The sequence below is a fragment of the Fusarium keratoplasticum genome, chromosome 5 (assembly GCF_025433545.1).
Source record: "Fusarium keratoplasticum isolate Fu6.1 chromosome 5, whole genome shotgun sequence".
Lineage (NCBI taxonomy): Eukaryota > Fungi > Ascomycota > Sordariomycetes > Hypocreales > Nectriaceae > Fusarium > Fusarium keratoplasticum.
This window is the reverse complement of record NC_070533.1, coordinates 3,495,095-3,521,116: the sequence shown is the minus strand read 5'-3', so window position 1 is coordinate 3,521,116 and position 26,022 is coordinate 3,495,095. Positions and strand designations below refer to the sequence as shown.

At 54.7% G+C, this 26,022-nt stretch overlaps 8 protein-coding genes across 8 annotated transcripts; 3 read left to right on the top strand and 5 right to left on the bottom strand.

The window, feature by feature from the left end:
• Positions 1-1,699: 1,699 nt before the first annotated feature.
• NCS57_00774500 (ER membrane protein complex subunit 1) lies at positions 1,700-4,680 on the bottom strand (the record flags this gene model as incomplete). The annotated part of the gene is made up of 2 exons (XM_053057588.1): positions 1,700-1,741; positions 1,819-4,680. 2 exons carry the CDS (start codon positions 4,678-4,680, stop codon positions 1,700-1,702), a joined length of 2,904 nt encoding a protein of 967 aa, XP_052913783.1.
• An 825-nt stretch (positions 4,681-5,505) lies between these two features.
• On the top strand, positions 5,506-6,610 carry NCS57_00774400 (uncharacterized protein; the record flags this gene model as incomplete). Its single annotated transcript, XM_053057587.1, has 2 exons — positions 5,506-5,511; positions 5,555-6,610. The coding sequence occupies 2 exons, from the start codon at positions 5,506-5,508 to the stop codon at positions 6,608-6,610; spliced, it is 1,062 nt and encodes a 353-aa protein (XP_052913782.1).
• Positions 6,611-6,861: 251 nt separating this feature from the next.
• NCS57_00774300 (uncharacterized protein) lies at positions 6,862-9,474 on the bottom strand (the record flags this gene model as incomplete). The annotated part of the gene is made up of 4 exons (XM_053057586.1): positions 6,862-8,517; positions 8,568-9,313; positions 9,362-9,410; positions 9,463-9,474. The coding sequence occupies 4 exons, from the start codon at positions 9,472-9,474 to the stop codon at positions 6,862-6,864; spliced, it is 2,463 nt and encodes an 820-aa protein (XP_052913781.1).
• A 703-nt stretch (positions 9,475-10,177) lies between these two features.
• NCS57_00774200 (Complex1-LYR-dom domain-containing protein) lies at positions 10,178-10,893 on the bottom strand (the record flags this gene model as incomplete). The annotated part of the gene is made up of 5 exons (XM_053057585.1): positions 10,768-10,893; positions 10,462-10,626; positions 10,345-10,407; positions 10,242-10,291; positions 10,178-10,187 (listed from the first exon to the last, which is right to left on the bottom strand). The coding sequence occupies exons 1-5, from the start codon at positions 10,819-10,821 to the stop codon at positions 10,178-10,180; spliced, it is 342 nt and encodes a 113-aa protein (XP_052913780.1). The 5' UTR covers positions 10,822-10,893.
• A 2,156-nt stretch (positions 10,894-13,049) lies between these two features.
• NCS57_00774100 (uncharacterized protein) lies at positions 13,050-14,454 on the bottom strand (the record flags this gene model as incomplete). Its single annotated transcript, XM_053057584.1, has 2 exons — positions 13,050-14,000; positions 14,119-14,454. The coding sequence occupies 2 exons, from the start codon at positions 14,452-14,454 to the stop codon at positions 13,050-13,052; spliced, it is 1,287 nt and encodes a 428-aa protein (XP_052913779.1).
• A 3,479-nt stretch (positions 14,455-17,933) lies between these two features.
• NCS57_00774000 (uncharacterized protein) lies at positions 17,934-20,030 on the top strand (the record flags this gene model as incomplete). Its single annotated transcript, XM_053057583.1, has 1 exon — positions 17,934-20,030. One exon carries the CDS (start codon positions 17,934-17,936, stop codon positions 20,028-20,030), a length of 2,097 nt encoding a protein of 698 aa, XP_052913778.1.
• Positions 20,031-20,554: 524 nt separating this feature from the next.
• Positions 20,555-22,358, bottom strand: NCS57_00773900 (uncharacterized protein; the record flags this gene model as incomplete). Its single annotated transcript, XM_053057582.1, has 2 exons — positions 20,555-22,081; positions 22,131-22,358. 2 exons carry the CDS (start codon positions 22,356-22,358, stop codon positions 20,555-20,557), a joined length of 1,755 nt encoding a protein of 584 aa, XP_052913777.1.
• An 835-nt stretch (positions 22,359-23,193) lies between these two features.
• NCS57_00773800 (uncharacterized protein) lies at positions 23,194-26,016 on the top strand (the record flags this gene model as incomplete). Its single annotated transcript, XM_053057581.1, has 4 exons — positions 23,194-23,263; positions 23,308-24,375; positions 24,575-24,591; positions 24,889-26,016. The coding sequence occupies 4 exons, from the start codon at positions 23,194-23,196 to the stop codon at positions 26,014-26,016; spliced, it is 2,283 nt and encodes a 760-aa protein (XP_052913776.1).
• Between the last annotated feature and the right edge of the window lie 6 nt (positions 26,017-26,022).

The following is a 26,022-nucleotide window of genomic DNA, read 5'->3' as shown; positions in this document are numbered from 1 at the left end:
CATGGGAATACGATGTCTTGTGGTTGCTCTCGGCTCTCAGTAACAGTGAATATCATGATTTGCTTCCTTGGCTAGGGAGTGGTCATGACCCCGTATTCGCCAATGCAGCAGAAATACAGTCTACTGTACAGCTAGACCTATCCTAGTCATATGAAGCTCTACAGCTTAAGCGTAGGCGAGCAGTGCAAGGTACAAGGATCCATACCAGCCCTACGCTCTGTTACAGAGGTAATTAAACGGGGACAAGTCCTACCGGAGGATTTGCTTACTCTTCTGTATGACCCGAGTGATATGCTTCCTTGCCTGCAGCTGTGATACAAAACAACAGTCGATCAAGCATGAAGGCGGTTGGTGAATTATCTCACACGCATCCCGCAATGTAACATTATTCCTCACTCATCACCAAAAAGACATCTATCCAGCGCTCTCCCTCATCAATACAATACTCCATCTAAAAATAACCAAGTAGAAGATACTAGACCGTCGTCAAAGTGCCGTCTTATACCCCGCAAGTCACCCATCACCACACCCTCACTCAACCACCTCATCGCTTATTCGTCAAAGCTGCAAGCCCCCCCGCTCGTGTTGACAACGCCCCTCCCCCCGAGGGTCCGAGTTTTCCAGAACTTGGATCGGAGTAACTTTATGCTGGCTGTGCTGACTGGCGTTTCTCTGCTTGCCTATTGGGCTTTCTGCGTAAAGCATCATTGGAAGATGAGGATGTTTAACGTTGAAAACGTCTGTAATTGGAGTGTTTGTTGGTGTCTTTGCCTTGTTGGGCTGCATTCATCTCGTGATTGTTCAATTCCCATTCAGGCCTCGGAACAGTCTAGATACGAGCTGAAAAAGAAGAAGCAAGAATACGGGCATAGTCAAGCCCTCACGGATCGTCGCCCGACTGGAGTACAGTAGCAAACCTGCACGATGGCATCATCTTATTCGAGTGTCAAAAGCCTCGGCTAGGCTAGGCTATTATAGGGTGTGTAGTGAAAGACGGGGTGCGTTAATGTGCCTGCTGACAGGCCCGAAAGGAGGAGGAACCTATCGTCTTTCGTAGAAACCTTGGGCTCGTCTGATCGGTGCATGAGTGCCGATGGCATGAAAATGTCAGCCATTGTCCGATCAACCTACGGGAAGGCTTGCAGTCTGCAGAGCAACACGAGGTAGTAGTCCGGTCTATGCTGTGACACCCAACCAGTTGTCAGCCATTTCATATTCACAAAGTAGCGGTAACATGACCATCTACTTCGCCTGCTATACCTGCCTACTGTACCTAGGCAGAACAGTACAGCCTCGCTCCCCGTGCTACACGGCCCTTGCAGCCCCACACCGCCGTGGCGCCAAGCCCGTCTTTGCTCCGTTCATCGGCGGAGGACCACCCTCTCGTCACCCGCTCTGGCCGAGACACCCTCTGGGGACGTGGCTGCTCACGGAAGAAAAGCCCTTAAGGGTCCTTGACACCCATTCTCCATTGGAACCGTAGCATCGTGAGGCTGACTCCAAAAGCCAAACACGGGAATATCACGAGTGAAACCGTCCAATAGCTTCAGGGCATGCCGTTAAATCAGTCGAACCTAAAAGCAAAAACTCGTTTCCATTTACATCCCACAGGCCAATGTGCCACCATCATTGGTTCCGCATCGGCCGAGTCTAGTGATTAACTCCCGTCTGTCTGGCATCCATCCATCTCCTTCTTTCTCTACAGTCCCTCCCATCTCCGGTTGATTTGCTTTCTCCGTACCTGCAGAATCTAGTGTCAGCCAGCCGTCTTCTACACAAGCGGATATCGCGGCAAGTCAAAAGAGAAGGGTTGCTTACCATTGGTGACAGAAACAAAACGCCGCCCAGCAGCGCCACCACGGTCGTCACCAGTGTCGCCTTGTTGAAGCCGTTTCCAAGGATATCAAACACTCCGCTCGGCGCAACCCGAGTGCCAAACACATCCAAGCCATAAGCCACCACCAGACTCGTACTCTCCACGATGGCTGGCGATGCAACAATGCCCTTGACGCCCAGCACGTTTCGTTGGTGCGAGACCACCGACTTGGGGTCGATCTCGATGCCTGGCGTGTACTTGATCAGGCCCTCAGCCTCCTTCTCAGCTGGGGTCGAGTCTCGGCCGACGGGCCGACGGGGATCGAGGATCTGACGAGACAGACCGACGATACCGTGAGACTCAGGAAGGTAACCCAGAACCTGACGGTTGGCAATACCCTGTCGAGTCTGCGTCACGGCAAGAGAGTCGAGCGGCTGAGAGAGAACATAAGCCTGCTCCTCAACCCAAGGCAGAGGAGGTCCACTCGGTGTGTCCACGGGCTTAAGTGATGAAAAGTTAACAGCATCGCCAAGAGGACCACGGTCGTTAGGCGAGGATGACTCGTAGAGATCAGATACAACGATCTGGTATCCCTTGATGGATCGCTTGGTGCCATCTTCGAGAGTATACTGCCCGAAGAAGGTGCACGCATACCAGTTCTCAGCCATGGTGCAAGAGATGGGCTTAGTCGAGTCGACGCCGGCATACGATGAAGAGGCCAGAACCTGGCCCGAAACGGTATCAACCAGCTGAACTGACAGGGTGGACTCAGCCTTATTGGCGGCAGCCACCACGATCGTGTTGGGGTTGAGGTACTTGTAGCTGACGCGACGGTCCGCCAGGACACGACCAATAGAAGCCACGGGGTCGTGGGTCGAAGGCTTGGCAATATCAACAATGGTCTGTCCAGGGAAGAGCTGAAGTTGCCAAACTTCCTCCTCAGAAACCTTGTTGTTCTCCTCGACAAACTTAACGCCCTTGAGGACATCGCCCTCGCCTCGGATGACGATGGTCTGATCAGGAGTCCAACCAGCAGGAATAGGACCGGCCTCACCATTGACACCAATGGGGAGCAGCCACTTGCCAGATGAGCTGTCGATGACGACGGTGCTGGACACAGGAGGCAGCGATCCGGGGGGCATCACCTCGACAACATCGCCAGTGTCGCTCTTGATAGCAACGTATTCGCCCTTGGCTCCACGAAGAGTGACAATGCCCTCATCCTTGGCATAGATGCCCTTGACGTCCAGAGTCTCGCCAGGGAGCTGAGGAAGGACAGATTTAGACCAGACAATCTGGCCGTTGTGCTCAGTGCTGAGTCCATACATGCGGCCACGTCGAGTCGCGAGGACGATGAGCTTGTTGAAGCCAAATGTATCCCGGTGAAGACCCTCCTTCTTACTAACGGGCTCACCACCGAAAATACTAGTCATGAAGCGCTCAGGGAGAGAGGCCAGGTAGTCGGGGAGGTATTGAAGGTCGTCGATGTGACGAGTGACGCGGTGAATGTAGGCCTCGATAGGGTTGGTGTGAGCCTCCTGCTCAAGAACCTTGGCGAGGTTCTCGCTGCCAGGAACATCGGCCCACACAGCGGCAACAGCAGCACTGAGGCCTTCAGGGCGCTTCCAGGCGATCTCGCCGTTGCGCACGAGGACCCAATCCTCTGACTTGGTAAGGGCGGCAGCTCTGACAGCGAATCCTTCACCACCGGGCTTCTTGAGGACTTCAGCAACGGCGTGGACGGCCTCAATGTCACCAGCGGGCTTGGTGGGCCATCGGGCAAGAACAGCATGCGACTCAGAAGACACAATCAGAGTCTCGTCCTCAGTGATACGGGCAAAGTAGACGTTGGCTCCCTCAGAGCTGGTCGAGATGGCGCCGAGGCCAGACAGGTGAGGCAGCTCGTAAGCCTTGGAGACCTGGTTGCTCTTCAAGTTGGTGTGATAAACATCAGCCTTGTTGCCCGTCTTGGTTCGGGTGTGGACGAGGAAGTGCGGCTGCGACTGAACAAGATGCGGGGCATGGATTGTGACAGAGACGGCCTCGGCGGGGAGCTTGAGCTCCTGGGTCGTCTTGCTGCCCAGGACGTTGACCTTGAGCTTGGACAGGCCGGCATCAGTCCACGCGAGGATGGGCGCCGCCGAGTTGGCGCCAACAAACATGACGTCCTTGGGTCCGTGGACATCACCCTTGGTTCCAATCGACAGGTCGTCTACGCGCGTTCCAGACACGGTATCGAGAGCAGTGACCTTGAGGCTGTAGGACGAGGGGGATCCGTGGAGGCTGACGACGTAGATCTTTGAGATGTCGGTGGAAACCTGCAGAGGGATGTTCTTGGCCACCTCGCGGAACTCCCAGACAACCTGGCCGAGGGTGCCGTGTATACGTCGCAGAACCGTCGAGCCGTCCTCCTCAAACAGAACCAAGACATCCTTCCTCGAGCTCTCGGTCAACTCCAGAATCTCCAGATCCTTGACCTCGCCCTTGAATTCGTTGTGCCAGACATTGCGGCCCGTCAAAGCATCCCAAGCCTGGACGCGCGCGCCATGTGCAGCAGCAACCCAATGCTCCCCCTCAGCAGCGCGCAAGAAGCCGCCGCCATTGGAGATGTCATCCGAGATCTGCTGGCGCCAGACGAGCGCACCGTTACTAGGATTCACGGCGCCGACGATGCCGACGTCGCTGAGTGTGTAGAGCAGGCTCGCCTTGTCCTGCTTTCTCGGCCGGTGGAAGAAGGTGGTCTCGACCTGGGGGACGCCTACGAGCGCGTGGTGGAAATCGATGTGGCCGACCTCGTCCTGGAACACGGCCGCGCCGAGGGACGAGAGCCCCAGGAGGAGCAGTGGCTGTAGTGATAGCCGCATGATGTTGTTGTGAAGGGGCGTTGTGCGGCTTCACTTGACGCTTTGGAGCTTCGATAGCTGGCTTGATGCATCATGACGGCAACCTGTTCGTTGCGCAATGCTTAGTCATCCAGATTGGGGTGTAGGGTAATCAACTAGGTGGACTTTCGACCATCAACTCAGCACCCGTGAAGGAGAACATAGTTGCCCTAGGTTTAAATGGTTTAAGGATTCTATAAATGAATTGAAGCGAATTAATTGATTGGGTACCTAGAAAATCCAGAAAGACAGATCAAGTGATCTGGGCGGTGTGGCATATACGAAATACTCTATCCACCTCGTCGACAGCCACGACCACCAGTCAAGGGCACAACGCCTGTCGCGTGCTTCACATAGAGTTAACCGCAAAACCCAGAAATGTTTCATCTACCAGCAGGTTTATTCCTATCATCAACGTGAATCTTTTAAGTTTTCATCCAATAGTTCTAGAGCATCAGCATCTTTGTCCTACACAAGACATATGTCATGAGACACCTCCACGCGGCTCCTCGATAGATCGCGTGCCACTAACCACAACCTCATGTCTCAACCTTCAACTTGGCACCTTATCCATAAATACTAAAATAACATGAACCTCGTAGAAAGCCCTCTCGTAGCCCTTGAGTTCTTACCTGCACACTCGTGAACTTCAGCTGGTAGTGTACTCAAGTATCCCCTCGATACCCTTCGAAACCCGTGTTAGTCTATAGCTTGAACGAACAGAGTCTACCTAAGACCCAATATATCCTCACACTTATTTAGTTCGTCTAGCACCCGAGTCACAAAGTCAGTCGCTACAGAAAAACAATGGAGGCAAGTCTCAAACAAACGTCAAAACCCCCACTTACACGATCAGCCCCGATCCCTCATCCAATCCTGGACCACAACCCCTCTCCCCGGTATCGTTCTCTCTGCCAGCGGTCTCCTCGCCCTCGCCGATCTCCGCACCATATCCCGTCGAACTGCCCTTGTAGGAGGCGCCTCATGGGTTGACGCCCTTGTTCTCGCTCCAGGTTTGCATTACCAGCAAGCCTGCGACGACTTTGAGCGAGAAGCCCCTATTGGTCTAGTCGCCCTACCCGTCGAGGCTTTCAACGGCGTGCGTTATGCAGTCAAGAATAGTATAACGGCAAGCTATCTTGTGGCTCTTTGCAGCCAGAGTCCAGAAGGTATTGTGACGTTGGACGTTGGGCTAGACATACCTTGGAGAGTAGCAAAAGTTTTCAAAAAGCTGTTCAAGAAACGGAAGGTTGGAGATGAAGAGGATGAGAACGAAGACAATGATGACTGGGACGCCCTCCCCGATGTCGACTGGTTAAGCCATCTCCTCTACCTCGTCAGTCCCCTCCTCACAGTGTCTTCCCTCACATTCATGATCCTCTTTGAGGACTGGTGGGGTCTCGCCATCCTCCTGACGCTCATAACCTCGCGAATCCTTAACGTCTGGGCCATCAAACACCGCACCCAATCACCAGGCCACACTCCTCACGACCACCGCGTCACCGAGTACATCGTCGATCTCGGCGGCGGCCACGCCGTGCGTCTTCGAGGCCCAGACGCAGACCTCCAGGCCCTCGTGACACATGCCTGGCTGCGTGCTCAGTCGCACATCGACGGGTATCTCGAGGCGATAGCCAAGCTGCTGGTGTACCTCACTGCCGCGCTGGGAGGAAACATGACCCAGGCTGGGTCTATTGTGCTTGTTGGACTATTGCTTATAAGCGCTGCCCTGTTGGGTTTGAGTAATGCCCATGCTAGAGGCATTCGCGTGCATGGCCGCTATGCATTACCCGAGACGGAAAAGACAAAGAAGAGAAACACCAGTTCAGGGACAAGTCGTGGGAGTAGCACAGCCATGAGGGAGGCAAGCATGGCATCTGTCCCACGGAACCGAGTTGCTGGAGCACCATAGCGTTACCGTCATTAAGAAACAAGGTGCACAATGGTCTGGTTACGCTTGTCGTCCGTTAATTCATAGAAACTACCCATTATCAACTCCTGTAGCAATAATACTGTACAAGCCTAGTTCCGTTCATGTGCGGCCCAAAAAGAGTACCAACCAAGATTCTTCTCTTCACACTTCTAAGCCGATCGCATCCATCACCTTTAGATCTAGGAGAAAAAATCGAATAATTCCGTATCCATGTCTGTCAAGGTTGCATTCTAGGCCTCCTCTGACTTTGGTTCATCGGTCTGCATGGGCTCGGGGGCGGTGGGCACCTCTGCCGCTGGTGCTTCGACTGCAGCAGCTTCAAGCACAGGCTCCTCGGGCTTCACCTCTTCCGTGGCCGCAGGTTCTTCTGTAACCATAGGTTCATCTGTAACCATAGGTTCTTCCGCAGGTCCTGCTGGTGGTTCGGATGGTATCAAGGCCGACTCAGGGGCTGGTTCCGGGCTTGGTTCCGGTGCGGATTCCGGCGCGGACTCAGGTGCGGATTCAGGTACGGGCTCAGGTGCAGGTTCAGGAGCTGGTTCCGCGGCTGGCTCGGCGACAACTTCAGCAACAGGCTCTGGTGCCGGGACTGGCACTTCGCTCGGCTTCTGTTCGGACTGACGGTCAAGCTCGCCCATCAAGTCACCAAGCAAGTCAGGTTCCTCAACAGGAGCTGGCTCCTCCTCCTTGATCTCGGGTTGGGCCTCGGGCTGAGGTTCGGGCTGAGGTGATGTAGGCTTGACTTCCTCAACGCTAGTCTCCTGGATAGTCGTCTCTGCTGGCGGCTCGGGGGGAGGCTCTTCAATCTGAGGAGCAGCTACTGGGGCATCAGTCACTGGGACATCGGCTACTTCAGAGGGTGCTCCGATGAAAGAGGCCGAGTCTTCAGGCTTGATAGTATCCTCAGTCAGACCTGTATCCATCTGCTCAAAGGGTGGTCTCTCGGGGACTGTCGTGGCCTCCTCGCCAGACTGACTCTCTGCCGTTGGTCTGATATCGCTTCCAGGGGCCGAGGTACTTGGTTCACCGGCACTCGGTGTGGTCGCAATATTGCCGACCTGCTCAGGTGGGGGCGGTAACAGTGCGTCGTTGGCACTCGGCTCCAAAGTCGGTACATCGCGCTCAATTGCAGCCTCAGGGGCATCTCCAACGACTGTCGATGGCGGCTCGGCCACAGTTGAGTCTGTTGTCTCAGATACCAAAGGTGCCACGGGCACCACGGGCACTGGAGGCACCTCTGGAACCTTGCCAGCCTCGAAAGGAGCGTCGATAGCGGCCTTCACTAGCTTCTCTTCCTCTGTTGCAGGCACTGGTGCTTTGTCTGCCTCAACAGGAGCGTCCAATACTGCCGCAAGTGATTTCTCCTCGCTCTTTTCTACAGTAGGCGAGGGAAGGATGACGTTCTTCAGCGGGCTGCCCTCAAGTCTTGAGCCTCCAGGGGTGAGGTTTAACGGAGGAGGAGCAAGGTTGAGAGAGCTTGGTTGTGGGGGCTGTGGTGAGGTATCGTCTTCCATCTCGACATCGGGTTGTTCGGTTGGAAGAGCGGCCGTGTCAGGGGTCGGGACAGGTGCTGGTGCCGGAACTGGAGCTGCAGCTGGGGCTGTAGCCGCAGCCTCCGGAGCTGTAGTCGGAGCTTGAGCTGGAGGCGGAACCACAGCGGGAGCAGAAGTGGGAGCGGGAGCGGAAGCTGGGGCCGCATCTGTCATCTCATGATCTTGCGACTTGGTGTTGTCGCCACTCGGTTGACTCTCTGCCGCTGGTGTTCCTTCACCCTCCTCGCCCTCTTCTCCCTCTTCGCCATCCTCGTCATCGTCGTCATCATCATCGTCGGCATCGGGCATGGGGCTATCCTGGTTCGCTGAATCTTCGCGCTCTTGCTTAATAGCCTATGTACAGTTAGCAACCGAGAGCAAACACCCACGACGCGGGATCTTACAGCTTCCGCAGCGTGCTCAAGCTTGACGGGCGCAGCCGGAGCAGCTCCATTTGCTGTGCCAGCAGGTGCCGCAGGTGCAGGCGCACCAGCCTCCGGAACGGGGTTCTTGATCTTCTTCTTTCCTCTGCCAGGACCAGCCTTGGCCTTTCTCTTGGGAGGTGGAGGTCGTCGTCTCGACGACTGTGGCGTCGTGGCAGTCATCTCAAGGCCAGGCCCGGGCGCAGCTTCGATCCTCGTCGAGATGATTTCGCCTTGAACCTGCTGTCCATCGGCCAACGTGACCTCTTCCGTGTATGGGTTTCCAGCCGCGTCGATCCTCCTCACTGTCGCTCTCGTAACCGTCGGTCCCTGGACCTTATCCTCGACCGTCCGGCTGGCAATCGTCACGGTATTCTTGCGTCGCTTCGCGAGGTGGGAGGTAGAAGGGGTGTCGACGTTGCGAGGCATCTGCTTCCAGACCTTGATGCTAAAGCCCTTAACACTTGTGTCCTCCTCCTTCTTCTCCAGCTTCTCGGGAACCGCCTCAGCATCAGCCTCTTCCTCCTCGGCCGGCGCTGATCGCTTATAGAGTCTACCGGATCGCGCAGCTGCGAGAAGTTCCTGGCTATGCGGTGGGAGCAGGTTCGAGTCTTTGGGCATGCCATGGATGAGCTCGATGGACCAAATGTCGTTCTTCTGAGGCTGTTCCTGTTGTGGAGGCGGCACCACATTCACCCACTCGTGGCGCCATTGTCGCACGGGGAGACCTTTGGCGAGTTAGTATGTATTGAATCTGGCGATCGGCGATATCGCACCTTCGAAGTCATCGTGTTCGGCGTATCCAGAACGGTTGGCGCGTCGCGTCTATCCACGTCAGTCGAGGGTTGCGGCAGGCAGCAATTAAGAGGCAACATACTCCCGGGGCCATCGCGGCGGATGAAAGAGCGCAACGGCTCGTGCAGTGACGTTAATGCAGGCAAGTTGAGACGGTTTTCCGTGATTGGGTGGCGTGGCGCTGGTGAGAATAAACTGCTTCTGGGTCTGTATTGTACGAGGCTGAGAGGCTTGTCGCGAGTCGCGATGGAGATTCCAGTGGTTGATGCCAACTGGCCAATTAAATGTGGCGATAGCCGGCTGACATAACACACAGAAACTTTTTGAGCTGGGCTGCGCAACGTGAATGGCATGGACGAAAAAAACGTCACAGGTGAACAATGGCAGTTTTAGAGAGAATTTTTATGGGAAGTTCTGGTGAGTCAGTGGGATAATGTCCTACGTTGTAACTGTAGTCCTATCCCTCTTGGAAGGATACACTGAAACTGGGGATGAAAATGGCCCGCAACCACAACCAGCCGAAGCCGGTCCCAGCAAAGCACAGCAATAGATCTTCAAATAGTAGAGAAGCCAAGCCAGGAAGAATTGAGATTCGCCGTCTAACGTTAATGTCCCCAACCGTGATGCACCCTCCTTGTTCAGGTTCGGCGCAGCCTTCACGGTCCGCCGTCGCCCTCAAACCCCTTGTGTGGTATCCGATACATATACATAGCTCCCCAAAGTCCTACTGTACACTCGATTCGTCTCTTGGTTTTTTATTTGAGTTGGATGGAAGATATCGTCATGTTTCGGTCCGTTCAGTCGTAACTATGCAGTTGTCAGTATTGCTCGGAGATCTTCGATATCGGCGCTGTGACATACCCCTGCTCCTTCTGCCTCACGATCCCTCCATGCTTGCCCGTCTGCTTGCCCTGATCCAGATATCAGTATTTACCTCGCTGCTCGCTCGACAGCTAATACTCACCGAGATCCCACCCTCGACAACTAACCGATCCAGCTGGTAGAACTGGCTAATGACTGTTTGCCTCTGCTCCGCCGTCAGCCCCCAGCCCTGGACTCGACAAAGGTTATGTATCCTCACCTTCATGCCCTGAAGCTCCTTCAAACCATGTTGAACCAGCTCCTGCACCTTTCGCGGATCCTGCTCGTCCTTGTGCTCTCGGAACGCATCCCTCGTCCGTCGCTTCGCATACTCGCGGAAGTTGTACGCGGCGAATTGCTCGCCTTGCCGTAATAATTGGCGGTACTGCAGGAAGTCCATCGTCAGCAATCTCAAAATCCATTGAAGCCTTCAAGAAGCGACATATCAAAGATCTCTGCCCGCTTGAATTTTTGCACCGAGGCAACAAGCCCGAGGGAGAGGAACGGAGGATCGGGGGCGACTCACGAGTGATCGTACTTGCTGCGGCATGTCGCCTTTGAGAGTTGCAACGACAGACATTATCGGGGATGGTTGTGGGTTGCGAGGAACGGCTGGGGAAGAGATTCGCGACTGGCTTGAGAGTGTCCGATGATGCAAGACATTTGGCGATGCGAGTTCGGTGTTAGTCGGGGCGGAGAAATTTGCCGCTCCGGCCGGCATTTCCGGGGGCATCTATCCGCACTGTATATCTCGGCCTCATGAAGTGTAAGAACACAGTGTGTCGGTGATGCTACTCCTCGGTAGCCCATCCGGTGAAGATCTCGGGGTTTCCATTGGCATCAAAACTCGGCTTTTTGTTACATCATCAGAAATGTCTGGGCTGCAATTCGCCCTTTTGTCAAGGCCGCGGGCGTCTTTGCTCCAGTTCAATATGCCTTCTCGGATCAATGGGGTCCCCAAGACATAACATTTACAATCAAGCCATACCCTGGACTATCCTTTGGGTAGTTGTTTGTCCAAGCATGGCAGGAACCGGAGGAAGAATTACTACCGTGTGCAAGTGTGCAGCTCTACTTGGCAGAGCGTACGGGTGTTGCAAGTTGTAAACAGAAAGAGTGAAAGAGTTATCAGGACCTCACGCATATTCCTACGTAGGGCGACAGAGGGCAATTCTATACTGTGGGCGGCTACTGGAGCAGGAACAGATAAAGATCCATGACGAGAAGAATGGGATATGTGAAAAACACCCCAAACATAGAGAAGGGAATACACTTAGTGTCCTACTCCGTGCTCGAGAGCTGAGAAATTGGTGAGTTCGCATTTTCACGGTCGGCCGACCGTTGCATCTTAAAGACAATAACTACGTATGTAGGGAGCCTCCATGCGCCTAACCGTTTGTCTCGGGCAACGCACCTCAAGGAATCTCGACTGCATCAAAGTCAACGCCTCCAACTGCAACTCACCCCTCTGGAAAACTTCTCTGGCACCCAGACCAAGAGAAAAATGGCATAGTGTAGGCAGGCAATGAGAACTTTGCCGGGCTATAGGAACGCAATTCAGAGTAAAATAAATAAATAAAAATATGAAATAAATAAATAAATTATACTCTAAAGTCTATATATGATCTAATATTTATCATCATAAGCCTCCAGCTTTTATGCTATGGTTCTACGGATCAAAAAGGTAGAGTACTTGCGAAATGTGCTATTTTTTCGTGGACTACTAGTCTGGCTCCCTCAAGACATTCGCCATCACTTGCATAGAGATGGCCACGAGGATATGATACTTTCGACCATGGCATTCCACAAGTCCTCCCTTGCAGCAGTCTTCCGTTTATCCTACCATACGCTACAGATATCAAGAAGTCAGGGCATACACATATGGAATAAGAAGAGGCGATCACAGCATGAATCGCATGTTGTCTCGGACTCATAACCGCTCGTTTCTATTGGCGGAATTCAAGAGACTCACATGCAAGGGGTTCAATATGGTCAAGATATGATTCAATTTCCAAGAATATCCAAGTGCCTAGATGTGATCGATATGGATGGCCTCGTTGAGCATCGGGTTGCTGGTTGCATCGGGAGTCTGCATACGCAACCCTCAAAACCACTGCAGCTTTTCACAAATTCGGTCAAGTCTATAACCATGATGCTCGTGAATACGATAAATGACAACATTTTGGTGGTTGGCTAGTGGCCAAGGTTACACACCAAGAACCCCTAGTAGTATCGGAACCCCTTGCATATGACAGTAGTCGGCCTGGAACTAAACTCGCGCCATGCTTGAGATGCTCCGCTCCCATGTGCCCTTGGATCCCTTGCATCGAGATTGGGTTGCAGTCGCTTCGATGCACCAGCTTTTCGATGAGATGCACGTTACTCCGAACCGGTGAGATGCAACCCCAGGCCGGCTGGCCTCAGCAAGCATGACATCGCCTCATGCATGCAAGTGTTTCTGAGACCGAACAAACGGTCGAGAATTGACGCCATGCTCTCTTTCCATGAACCACAGCTGCAGTGCGCGTCCTGCCGTGCGCTTGGACATGTTGCCGTATGTCAGGGGAGGACCGAAGCGGAGGCGTGGGTGGTCGTAGGCCGTGCGCCATACATGTCGGATCTCATATGCAACGTGCTGCATGAGATGCGCCCGAGCCCGTTGAGGCTGAAAAAGCGAACGGGAAGCGACATCAATCACCCGGAAACGGCATCTTGGGCTGCAATAGAGCCCGTATTAAGCACTTGGATTGGGCACGAAATAGGACATCCAGACACGGCACTCAGGCCGGGCCTGCACCTGCTCATTCTCTAACTGACCGGGCCATTGAGGATCTTGCAAGTGTTCATGATGGCCCGGAACTGTTCCTCTTGCTTGGCAAGCTCGTCGTCTTGTTTCCCGTTGGATGGTGTAGACACGGATGAGATTGCCGTCTCCAGGGATTCAGACGAGAATCCGTTGGTGGCTAGCATCTGACTGAGTCGTGTCCCATCTCCGAGATCGGTAGTTAATTGCCCTGTAAAGGTATATTGCTTGAGGTTCTGGTTTGGCTTGACAATGGTCAAGGCCTTGGTCGGTTGCTCCGCCGACAAGGGAGGGACGAAGCAAAGGTTGGTCACTGAGGCATTGAGGCTCGCGACTTCGGTCGGGTGGGAGTTCTCAGCCAGACTCCACCGCAAGATCTTGCCGCTGGTGTGCCCAGACAGGATCGAAGTGCCGTCATATGTTACAGCGAGGCACGATGGCTGGCCGGCTTCTGGATCTGAGACAGCCAGCGGGGCGCTGACCTGCACGACAATGGACGGCAGCTCCGTGCTGCGGGAGCCAAGCACCGGCTTCTCGCCACCATACAGCTCGATCAGGGAGACGGCGCCATCCTCAGAAGAAACGAAAAGAGCCCTGGCACTCGGATCGAGACGGGCGCAGAGGGGAAAGGCGGGGAAGAGCAACGTCCGGAGAAGCTGACCGGTCTGATAGTTCCAAATGATGCATGTCTTGTCCTTGCTGGCAGACACGCATATGCTGGTTTCCGGGTTGGTGCTGGGGCCGACGGTCAAGCTGGTGATGGCACCCCGGTGGTTGGACAGTGTCAGGTCGGGTTCGTGCTCCCCTTGGACATTGAGCTCAAGCAGGCGTGACAATGACCAGACGTTGATGTTGGAGTCTTCAGATCCGGACAAGATGTGATAGGGCGTCACAGCCAGGCAGGAAACAGCCTGAACGTGGCAAGGCGGTGTCGACACTTGCCGGCCCGTGCACGTCTGTCACTTGTCAGTATTCACATTCAAACCAATGGCTTGCGTCACGTCTGTGTGCATGTCATACACGCGGAGACGGGAGGGACAAAGTTGGGGTGGACGGGATTGAGACAGTACTGACCTCCCACAAAAACAGCCTTCCTTCCGCGGAGCCTAGGACCAACACTTGGCCAGCGAGGGCCAGGCTGCGGATCCTGTCCGGGAAGGGCACGAGGGCCTCTTGGTTGCCACGCACGCGGGAGTAGACATGAACGTGTGCCTTTTGGTCCTGGGCGGCAAAGATGTGAGTCTGGCTGACGGCTAAGCCGTTGACAGGAGTGGAGCTCTTCTTGAAAGACGCCTTGATGGTGTGAGACGGTGTGAGGGAGTGAGAGTAGATGCCGACATCCTTGGAGACGGCAGTGTTTGCGGCGAGAGGAGGGCCGCAGATGGCCGAGATGAACTCCTGGGACAGCATTCTTTGGACGTTTCGTTTGTGGGCTTGTGGTGGGTGGTATCGTAGGTGACCAAGCCAGATGCCTCGAGATGATTGATCGGCCCCAGTACTTGCCTGGTTGCTTATGTCGTGAAGAAGCCGGGTTCAATCACAAGCCAGGCTCACCGCTGAGCTCTGTTGTCAAAGGGGCTTGATGATGCCTCAGTCGAGGAATGCTTGGTTGGTCAGAGTTGCACGTGTGTCAAAGACGTCCGAGAAGCTGGGATCCAAGGGCCTGAGCGATTGGTTCCAAGACCCTAGAAAACCGTTGCGGAGACTGCCCAGAACGCCAAAACAAGCAAGCACGACTAGGTGGCCAGTTGCTGCAGAAGCCGTGTCGACGTGAAATATCCAACACTTACAACTCGCAAGTGGGCAGGGTTGATGTCGAGCCAATCAGACGCCGCTTCTGGACCTTCTTCTCAACGGCCGCGCTCTTGCGTGCTGAAGCCTACAGGGACTCTATAGGGCTGGAATGGCGGAATGGCACGAGGTGGCCAGGGGTAATGTTTCTCGTCGTCTTCGCGAAGGTGAGAATGGAGCTTGGGGATATTAAAGAAGAAGACTTTTTTCTGTTGTTTGCTTCGCTAAAAGGATGAACCTGGTTGCTCGTGTCGCTAGCCCGGGAAGAATTTGGCAAGAGCTTTCTTTTTTGGCAGGTTGGTGGAGCGGCGCCAATCCCAGCCGCGGGCGGTGTGGCAGCCGCTAAGCTAGCGCCCTGTCGACGCCGAATTTCCATGTTTGCCGCTGCGGCTGAGCAGCCCAGTGTTTGAGGCGGGTGATTCACCGTGTGTGGCTGTTGCATTTTGCGCCCTTTATCGCCCATTGAATTCCAAGCCGCCCAGTGCCAATTGAAGGCCTTTACTGTACTTAGTCTGTCGGAATTGATTGAGCTCATCCCCAAGCTCCGGTCGAGCTCCCCCGGCCGCCCGTTGTGCCCTGCAGAACGAACCCTGTAGCGCCTCATAGCGGCCTGTCGCTCCCTTGATTGGGATTTTCAGGACATTTGATATCCGGGGCGTTTGTGCAGGGAGCTGAAATGCCATTTCCCAGGTCGGGGGGACGACGTGATGCTCAGTGTTGGTCCCCCAAATTATAGTGGTTGCCCTTGCTGAATGCCCTGAAGCTTCAGGGGACTCTCTCATCAACCTCTAACCACCCTTCAGGACCTCGATGGATCTCATTATCCACAGGCCGTTTGCTTCATTGCTTTTCCCTCGTCATCCCCTCATCCATGTTCCCTCCAGTTGCTTACCCCTTGCTCCACGCCCCTAGGCGGCTTCAAGTTAAGCATGTCTTGCGATAGTCCTCCTGGGGGGCATATTCCTTTTTCCTCTCCTCAGCGCTGAGCTCCTCGTCATTTATCACATTCCCTGCTGTCCTCGCCTTGCTTCTCCCGCCTGAGGATCAAGCTTGATAGGGTCCTGGATAGCTTTTTCCGTATTCCAAGGCTCCATCCGTGGATCCGTCAGCTCCATCTGTTCGAAAAATTCTGACAGAGTTTGACAGCAGCAGGCGAGTTGTGATAGAATCGTGTGCAAAGACGTGGCGGATCGAGGACAAGAGGTCATCGGCCGCCCTGCCGCGTGCAGCGCATCGAAAGTGTATCTGGCTTTGGCACGGCAAGAAAGTGACATCGTCTCTCGCGGCTCTTTGCTCTCCGCCCCCAGACGGTACGGTACCGGTAGGTACCTGCAATGGCTGCCATGCGGACGCTCAGGGAGCCATGTGGCATCGGTGTGTTTGCGAAATAGATGACCATCCGTGGGGTGCTGTGCATGCCGGGGCTGTTGTCCTCGTCGACGACCCGGAAACGCTTGACCTCTCTGCATCCGTCACCGCGCCAGGCGACGAGGACATCCGCCTGCGCTCTGATCCTCGTGGTCTCCCTGCTTACGCTGTACGCACCTAATGGCTTTTCGGGCGCTACCTGCTGTTGTCTCGGTTGCTCGCAGGGCTCTGGAGTGTCCTGCTTCTGCTCGAAGTCCAAGGCCGAGACCTGACCCCGATGACGACGAGAGTTCAACTCGCATGCCAGTCTCTCGTTTCAGCCACAGCACCATGGCAGCCTCGATGCCCACGGGACGAAGACGCGGCTCGTGATCGCATCTGGCCTAGGAGCTGCAGACGGGACACTTGAGTGCTTACCAAGGCACCAGAGCGTCAGGTCGTAAGTGGCCGAACGAGGTTTCGCAGACAGTGATTGTGTGCTCGAACCATATCACCCCCAGAGGCTGCGCCAGGCAGGACGCCTCTCAATTTCAGTGACGCGAAACGGCGGGTGGCTCGTCTCCTGTCTTTCTCAGGGTTCCCTCATTAAACCTCGCGCATATCCAACTTGTGCGGCCCGTGTCGATTTCGGGGCTAGTTGACGGATTTGGGCTATGGAGCGCTTGTCTGGGTGCGGAATGGAATTCATTCTGTCCACAATGCCCTTACGCACGCACGCACACGCTCAAGGTTCCAGGTTCCCGCCCTTGTGGGCGGTGGACTGCGAGATGCAGACGCAGACGCAGGCAGCTTGGCACGGGTATGACAGTTCCCAGTGCTGGACGGGTCACCAACACGGCTCCAGCGGTACACACTCTGCTGCACCTGTACCATCTGTACGTTCGCGGCATTTGCCTGCTTGAGTTCCTTGTGCAAGCCGGAGCTTGATTGCTTGGTGGAGCCGGAGATATCTTGCACAGCAGAGCAGCCTTCATACATCAGAAACCCGGACATGGAAGTATCGTCTTGTTTCGATGGAGAAGATGATCTCCCTTGGACCCCCTTTGGCGTCTGTCTCCCTTGCCTTTCTTTTTCGTCTTGCTGCTCTCATCAAGGATCAGCAGCTTCCAAACCTTCCAATCGAGAAGAGTCGAGGCCCGCTGGAGCTGTGATCCTTGTTGGCCCGGGGCCCGGGACCTGTTTTGCTTTTGGAGAGCGAGAGGAGAGCCCATCATTGTTTTGCTTTTTCGTGGTGCAACCATCTCCTCCCCGGCAGCGCCACTCAACTTCTCACCTCATTCCTCTTGTCAGGCAGGTCAGGGCGCGCCGTTAGTTACATTATTTGCTCTCGTCTCCCTCCGTATCACGTCTTCTCTTGTCCGGCTCTGCCATGTGCGACAGACCCCACCCCGTTCTCTGCCCAGTGCGGCCCCATCCTCTCTCATTTGACTTGAGCGGCCCTGGAGATTTACATGGCTGAGCGACATAAGCATCCATTCTTCCTCCCTTGAGCCCTGTCCTGTCTGTTCCTGTCCTTCAGTGGTCTTGTCTTGTCTTGCCCTCTGGCTCTGTGCCCACTCATAGATCCACCCTTCCTGCTGCCGTCGCTCCGCGCTGGTCGTTGAGTTCCAGACCCGGTTCAGTCATATAACTCGCCGTGTCCTTTGGCAACTCTTTTACCCCCGAGCGTGAGGTTCAAGAGTCCATGCCAGAGTTGTGTCTTTGACCGCCGTTGAGTTGAATCAGCCTCCATGTCTGTGCTCGATTCCAAGATTCCAGTCGCCGTCTACTTATACAGACAAGACGCAGCTCTGTCCCACGATCATTCGCGCCGGACAACCTCATCACCGGCCTCTGCAAAACGACGATCCGTCTCGAGAATGACCGGCCTACTACCGCTTGCCTTGCCCAATTCACGCTCTAATACTCCCAGCCCTGTGCCTGACGAGGGTGCCGACGACAATATGGACGGCTGCTTCCCGGAGATGTTGGCCAGAGACCTGGAGATGTCGAGTGCGGTTTTCGCGGCCAAGAACATGACTGCCGGTTCACCATCAATGGCTATCTTTTACCAGGAGAAGCAAGACAACAAGACACCCTGCCCAGGTCGAATTCTTACATCCCCATATCAGTCCGGATCAGTACGAATACAAACTCTCGGCTCGATCGAAGAACGACAATCGATGGTGTCCTTTATCGAACAACGCGGATATGGCTCCGAGGAGACTGGTTCAGATGTTGAGTCTCTGCCTGCCTCTGAGTCTTCTGGAGGCATGGAGGTTCCTTCAATTCGACTACGCGAGCAGTCTATCGATACAGCGGCTACATCCCTTACATCAGCCAGTGGAAGCGCTCCATCACCCAAGGATCTCCTCTCACTGGACCGAGCGCATGAGTACAGCTGGATTGATATTGATTCGGACGACGATGACGACGAAGATGAGATTGAGGTGCAAGAAGAGCCTGCCGTTGAGGATCAATCAGTTGCTCTATCTCCACGACCACGAACACCCCCAAGCACAGAGACGACATTTGACATAACAGTTATGATGAAATATATCGACCAACCACCAAAACAGCAACTACACCAGACTAGCCCTGGTGGCGACAGTCCTCAATCCTGGCACCAACGTCAGATTTCCATCAAGTCTATGGAAGCCCCAATGATACCCCCAAGGAGAGCCTCCTTGTCACAAGCCACAACCCCCCTGGACACCACTTATAGACCCAAGACACCCTGCTTCGATTCGTGGATAAGCACCGAGAGCCAACGACAACAACAGTCACCATACTGCACACAACGCTTCCGCGACGAAACAGACAACAACACCATCCTCCTCAAGTCAGACTTTGGCTCCATTGAACTAGAGATTGAGGAAGACAGCTATATGGACGATTACACCCCCGACTACCCTCCGGCACTGTCTCGACCAGACACTATTTACATCCAAGAAACACCACCCCCATCTCCACTACCTACAGTCGAGTCGTGGCTGGATGGCTCAAACCCACCTTGCCTACCCCAAATACCAGTGGACGATCTAGCAAAGGCCGTTCCATTGCCGCCAGATATTATCGAGACGCTAAGAGTGTCGATCGCCTGCTTCCCAGAGACGATGCTCCTCTCGTCTAGTCTCACCATCGAGACGATCCGGACATACTCCAAAAAGGTACGGCACCCTTCAACAGACATCTGGAACGAATCCCCGGTCGACCCGGCAGCCCCGGGGCCCCGGAGGTCTATTTGGAAAAAGGTTGTCTCGCATGGGCGCGAGTCGATCGGTACCAGACGCCACCGGTTACACATGTACGAAGATGGCGCTCACCAAGACGCTGTGGCGTCTCCGGCACCCTGGGCATCGCTGAGACACGTCTTTGGTGGATGCTCTGATTACATATGCGACGCCTTGTATGCCCACATTGTTGCCTACAACTACGTGTCGCGCGTTCCTCGAAACCAGCCCGCCTCGCAGCGCGCGTCGACGTCCTACTTGAAACCCCAGAGCGAGGACATCCCCAAGAAGGCAGCTACACTACTCGGGCTGAGTGCGCCACAGACGCATCTGACACCCAATGTTGGGCGCTTTGCAAAGAAGTTTAGCACGCCGCTCACGGCCATGGGCTTTGGCAAGGATGAAGCTCCCTCGACTACGGCGCAGGACAATGCCACGCGGAACATCGAGTCCGGTTTGCTGCGGTGTATCTCGCGCCTGGTTGCAACAGCCAAGATGATGGCTGAGGAGGGTAGTGGAGAGGACAGGTTGGTGGATGTTGAACCACAAGAGGTTGATATGATCTTTGTGAGGAGCCTCTGCGAGATTGTGAGGATTTCTGAAGAGGCAACTTAGAGACGTTACGGGCAACGATCCTTTGTGATTTATGGTGTTTTTATTGGGATGGCGATTGTGATTCTATACCCTCATTGGCAACATCGGGATCTTTTCGTTTAGTCTGTAATGACTCTAGATAATGCAGTAATGTCGACTCCGAACAGACAACTCTTTCTTGGCAATTGTAGCGAATGTGACGTCTGATCGCAAAAAAAAAAAAAAGGCCCGACCCTTTACACCATGGTCTCCGGTCCTAAATTTGGATTTCCCCAGCTTTGGGGGCTCATGCGCGATGGCGGAGGAGGCTTTTGTTAGCGTTTTGCCGAGAGATGGTCCATCAAGGCTAATTGATCCTGTAGACACCGATGATTATCGGATGTTTTCTTGATTACATTATCGGTTGTTTGATGTTGTGTTGTTTCATGTTGCGTCGTTAGTGTCACTCAAAGAGGTCATGAGGATCTCGTCTGGGGTATTGCAAGGAGGGAAAGATGCTTGTTGCCATGATTATACATTACTAATTCCTGTTGGTTAGTGCTATCTCAAACGTGTAGAGGACCCTTTTCGTCCCCAAACAGCTCGTCATACCACATCCTCCCGCTGGCCTTGCTCTGACACACGCCGTCCCACGCGATGGGGACAAACCTCTCGCCCGAAGGATTGCGGGGGCTAAACACCCTCGCCGTCTTGTGATGCCCGTCAGCCAGATACACAATTCCGTCTTCGATCTCTGCCAGCGGCCGCCCTGACTCGTCTGTGTCGGGCTTTAGGCGCTGGACGATAAGGTCTCGAAGCTGCGGGTAGTACCACATCTTGTCCCACCAGGTACGTAGTCGTAGACCTTTGAGCCCGTTGACGTAGGCGTTGTGGTGGATTCCCACGGGGGTGACGCCGAAGAAGAAGTCGGTGTATAGCGGCACCGAGCCCCAGTTTGTCTCGGAAAGGATCTTGTCCGGGCTACGGCGTAGCTCCGGGGGTGGGCCGTTGATGCGCGGGGGACCGGGGACCCCAGCCCTTTCGGACTCGGAGGTGACATTGGCGGCGTCGGAGAGATTGACAAAGTAGCCGTCCTCTTCGGCGGAGCAGGTGGGCGGGGCCGTGGTGAAGTTGTAATCGAGGCCGATACCAAACTCGAAGCGTTGGCCGAGCAAGGCAGCGTTAGCGATGCTTCGGACGGCGGCGTCGAGAGATGCTTTGTTGTGGACGATGGAGCCGTTCCATGAGGAAGCGAGATGTCTCACCCACTCACGCCATATCTCTTGGTCTCCAATAACCTCTCCTATGAGCGCCTGGTCACTCCAGAGCTGACGGCTGTTCATGGCGACGCGATCAATCTTCTCTTTGCATCGGCGGAGGGCATCTCTCAAGCCGCCCATGGATCCCATGATGAGACCGCTGTTGACACATCTCGGGCGCACCTTTTTGTACTTTCTCGCAGGATCAAGCGACCACGGTATCACATCTGTCCCCTCACCATACATGTCTTTTGGCATCGGTGACTCAGGCCAATGCTCGTACCGCGGATCGGAGCCCGAGTAGCTGTCAGGGAAGCAGTCCTTTGCCGTCGTGACAATGATGTCCTGACGAGGAGGCGGGATGGGAAAGTCTGCAAAAGCTGCCCATTCTTTGCGCACGCGAGCATCAGCTTCGCGGTTAAGCTGGTGGTAGCGCTCGAGGAGCACAGAAGGTGGGAGCTGAAACCACATGTCGTAGGCGTCGACAAGGACAGCGACGTCATCCACGCTCGCGCCATCTTCGAGAAGGGCTTCAATACCGCCCAAAAGACTCTCAAGCTTGGCGATGTGACTACCGGCAAAGTGCCAGGAAGGTCGGTTGTACTCGCGTCCCCAGTTTAGCAGAGTAGGCATGGGGTAGCCCAGAGCGACGGCAGATATGATGGTCTTGCAGAGGTTAATGTGAGGCGAGTCTGCGGGCATAAAAAGGCGTAGACGCCGTGAAGAGCTGGGCTTTTTGCTCTGGGGAGGCACTATGAGGCCATCGAGGTCGGCACGCGAGAGGGTTTCGGAGGAGGTCCGGCCGGGTATGACATGATCAAGATGTGAGGTGAACTAGATGAACTCATTAACAAGATGTCGCCAAGAAACAAGTGATTCTTACCAAGGCTACGTAGGAGGTCCAAGAGAGGAGGAGAAAGGTCAGAATAACAAGAAACCATCTCCTCACCGGCTGCGACATGGCTCTAGAAAAATACAAAGACGAGCCTCGCAGGGCAAAAACCGGCGACGCGGACTGACTCGAAGGGAACGCGGCGTCCTCGGGGTCAGCGTCGGGGAATCTTCTCATCCTGGAGGCTGAGCGGCCTGAGACGGAGGACGAAGAAGCCATTTGGAGGGCATCACCGGAAGGAGCGAGGGAGAGGACATCAGGTAAATGTCGGGGATAGTATCATGGGGACGGATGATCTGCACCAGCGGATCAAAGGATGGATCTAAGCCGGCAATTCATGTGTGCTATCGTTATTTAATGTGTAACACAAGGGCTTACAAACGCGCTTAACCTCCAGGGTTATCACGTAGAATTGACCACTATCATGACCGCCTTGGACTCCATGGTCGATATCGTCCTTGGCACGAGGTTGTAGCACTGAGGCTATCTCCACCGCCAGCTTGAGACCATGAGACCCTCGGCATCTTTTCAATTCCCCCACGAAATTCATCTCTGTCCAATCATTCGACACCGTGACAGCCAGAGCCCGAGAGTCGAGGCCCAGGCACGGCCCCACGTGGGAGGGCGGGTCATGATGACAGGCTGTGCCAGGGGTGGACGAGATGGGGATTCGCTCCGTCGTAGATGCGACTTGGGAGGTGGTAGCATTGATTGAGAGCAGTCGTCGTCATGTCTAAGCGGCGTGTTTTATCTCGCCCGTGACCGAACGGGGCAGATACAGGCTTTACTAAGGTGAGGAGGGCACAGTAGCTAAATAGGTGCTTGCCTGGCTAAATCGGGAGAGCTGTGCGGTGCGGTGCGGTGCGTTTCGTAAGGGAGATTAATTTGGAAACTTGTTCGTATTCACTCAGTTCATCTTCCTCGCTTGCGCCTGGCTCTTTGACCCAAAGCTAAATGTTTTGTTTGTCTCTTTTTATTAACCCTTCATGACCCTATTCTCAGATTACCATCTAACTACATTCTTTTGTGCTGGTTGTCAGCATCGCTTGTCGTGATGGCTTACAAGGCCAGAGGAGGCTTCTGCGGCACAACGCTGCCAACATATCTAGGCTTTGCCATCCTTGGTACGTCTGCAGATGCTGGCAATGTTCATTTCTGACTTTTCAAGGCTTCGTCAATGCGATTGTACCGTTTGTCGTCCACTCGGCAAACTACCTCATCATCCCATACCCGCGCTGGATCGTCCTCCTCATCGAGACCATCCCAGCCCTCATCACCAAACTGGTGATCCCTCACGTCCTCCACCATGTGCCCTACTGGATGCGCCCTCTCACCGTCGGCGGCGGCTGGATCCTCGTTGCCATCGTGACCAAGAGCACACCGCCAAACATCGCCCCTCCGATCCGCATCTTCACCTCGGCCCTTGCGTCCGTGTCGGCCGCCGCCATGGAGGTTTCGTTCCTCGGCATGATGCGCTACTATGGCCGCGCAGGCCTCGCAGGATGGGGAGCCGGTGTTGGAGCTGGCGCTGTGTTTTGCGCCGTTCTTCCGTTTGTTCTTACCGTCTGGATGGAGTCGTTCCTACGCGATTTTATCGACTGCATCTATGCGCTCACGGGTGCAATGCTTGTCGCTTTCTTTGTCGTCTTGCCTGGAGCACCCGTGAATTATCCCGAGGCGCGACAGGATCGCGGCAAGGTGCATGTTGAAGATGGACCGACTCTGGCGATGCAGGATCCAGTTGAGGAGCTTTCACGTGCTCTGAGCACGACAAACCGAGTCAACCTCACAAAGGCCATGGTTCGACCTTTCATGGTTCCTCTATTCGCGGCGTTTGCATTACAAACACTTGCGTACCCTAGCATTTCTCGGGCACTGCCGCTTCCTTCGTCGACTGGGTCCTTCTTCTCGTATTTCACGAGCTACGGCCTCGCGTTCCAAATCGGTAGTTTCATTGCCCGGACTCATACCCCGCTGCTACGGCCCGAGAGCACTAGGGTTGCCTTTACAGCCTTGAGCGTCATTACCGCAGTATTCCTCATCAATGTGACACTGCTCGTCTTTTCGGCGCCTGTACCCGTGGCACTGCTGGCCTTTGGTGCTGGCCTCGGGGGAGGAGCCGTCTACATGATTGTCATGGGCAAAGTCTTGGAGGAGAAGTCGCTCGAACCTGGAATCAACCAGGAGTTTAGTCTCCAGGTCGTGGGAGCCGGTGAAACGGCTGGCGTTATCGTTGGTGGGCTACTGGGTACAATGCTAGAGGCTGTCTTGTGTGGAGGAGGTTTTGCGACGAAAGAGAGGTGGTGCCACACCAGCCGATGAATGGGAATAGAAGGCTTGAAATAGAAATACAGATAATAATTAAAAAGAATTAATTCAATGCTTTCTTGCCAATTGGCGATGTCTGGATAAAACGGCATCTCACTGCTGCACAGCCTCAAGCACAGCCACAGTAGCTCAACTGCGTGTTTAGGCAACTCCATGCTTGACATCTTGAACCACGACTTGCATCAATCCACTTGCCAGCTTGTGAACCAGGTCTCGTGATCCATCATTATCCTTCCTAGAATTGGCAAGGCTTCAATTGAGGGGCCTAGCTATTGTACTTGAGCATTATGCTGATGAAGCGGAGAACTCACAACAAGTCGCGGCATGGTTGTCGCAATTGCAAAAAGAGGCATGTCAAAGTGAGTAATTCCAAGTCAACCCAACCATCTCTTATCTACGAACTAACTAACCCATCATTCAGTGCGATGAACAAGGCCCTCCTTGCACAAACTGCGCAGCCCGTGGTCTCGAAGGCTGCTCATACCTCCCAGATCCCCCCTCTCAGCTACCCGCAACAGAGACCCGTCGACGTCTTGAGCTGGAGCTGATGCACCGCTGGTCCACGCGCACATTCATGAGTCTCGTCTGCATCCCCGAGGACATCAAATGGCTGCAAGGTGACATGCCAATCTGGGCTCTCAAGAACGAGTACCTCCTACACGGCATGTTTGCCTTTGTAGCGCTCGAAATAGGCCTTTGCGGCGACGCCGTCATGGATGAGGATCCTGTTGTCTACGTCAAGTTGGCGTTGGAGTACTACGACAAGGCGAGCAGGGCTTTCCGTGCGCAGCTCGAGAATGTGACGCCAGAGAATGCGCAAAAGATGTTCATGTTCTCCTTTCTCGCCGTGGGGGTCAACATGGCACTCGCCCAGTGCGAGGGCATGATTGCGTTTGAGCAAAACATCCTGGAGCGCATGGTGGCTCTGTGGGAGCTGTTGATGGGTAACGCTTCTATCGCTGGTAGGTACTATGACGTCCTCATCTCGGGTGCCCTGTCACAGTCTACAGAGGCAATCCTGATTCGGACGTCACAACAGACTCAGACGCCGGCGTCTTTGCCGAGTGAGACCGAAGCTGCACTCGAACGGTTATCGGCCATCATCGAAAAGGCCATTCAACCACGAGGGGGTGAGAGCAGTGACCCAGAGGCTCACACAGAGGACGCCGTCCGCACCCGCATATACCGGTCCAGCTTCACAGCAATCAAGAAATGTTTCGAGGTGGACTCCAAGGACCTGTACAAGGGGGCGGCCATCGGGTTCCCTGCCATGGCAGGCCGCGAGTTTGGCCCGGCCCTCAAGAAGTCGGACCCCGTGGCCATGTTCCTCATGATGCACTGGGGCGTGCAACTACACGCCCTGGGCAAGCTGGCATGGTGGGTGGGCTCCTTCGGCCAGAAGATGGTGCGTGAGCTTTCGGGGATGCTGTGGGAGTCTGACCTAGGTGCCGACGCACCCGGGTGGAGGGAGAACATCACCTGGGCCAGAATCGAGGTTGAGCTGATACCGCTGGGGGGTGTGACGCCTGAGGAGGAGGTTCGGGAGTAGTTGCAA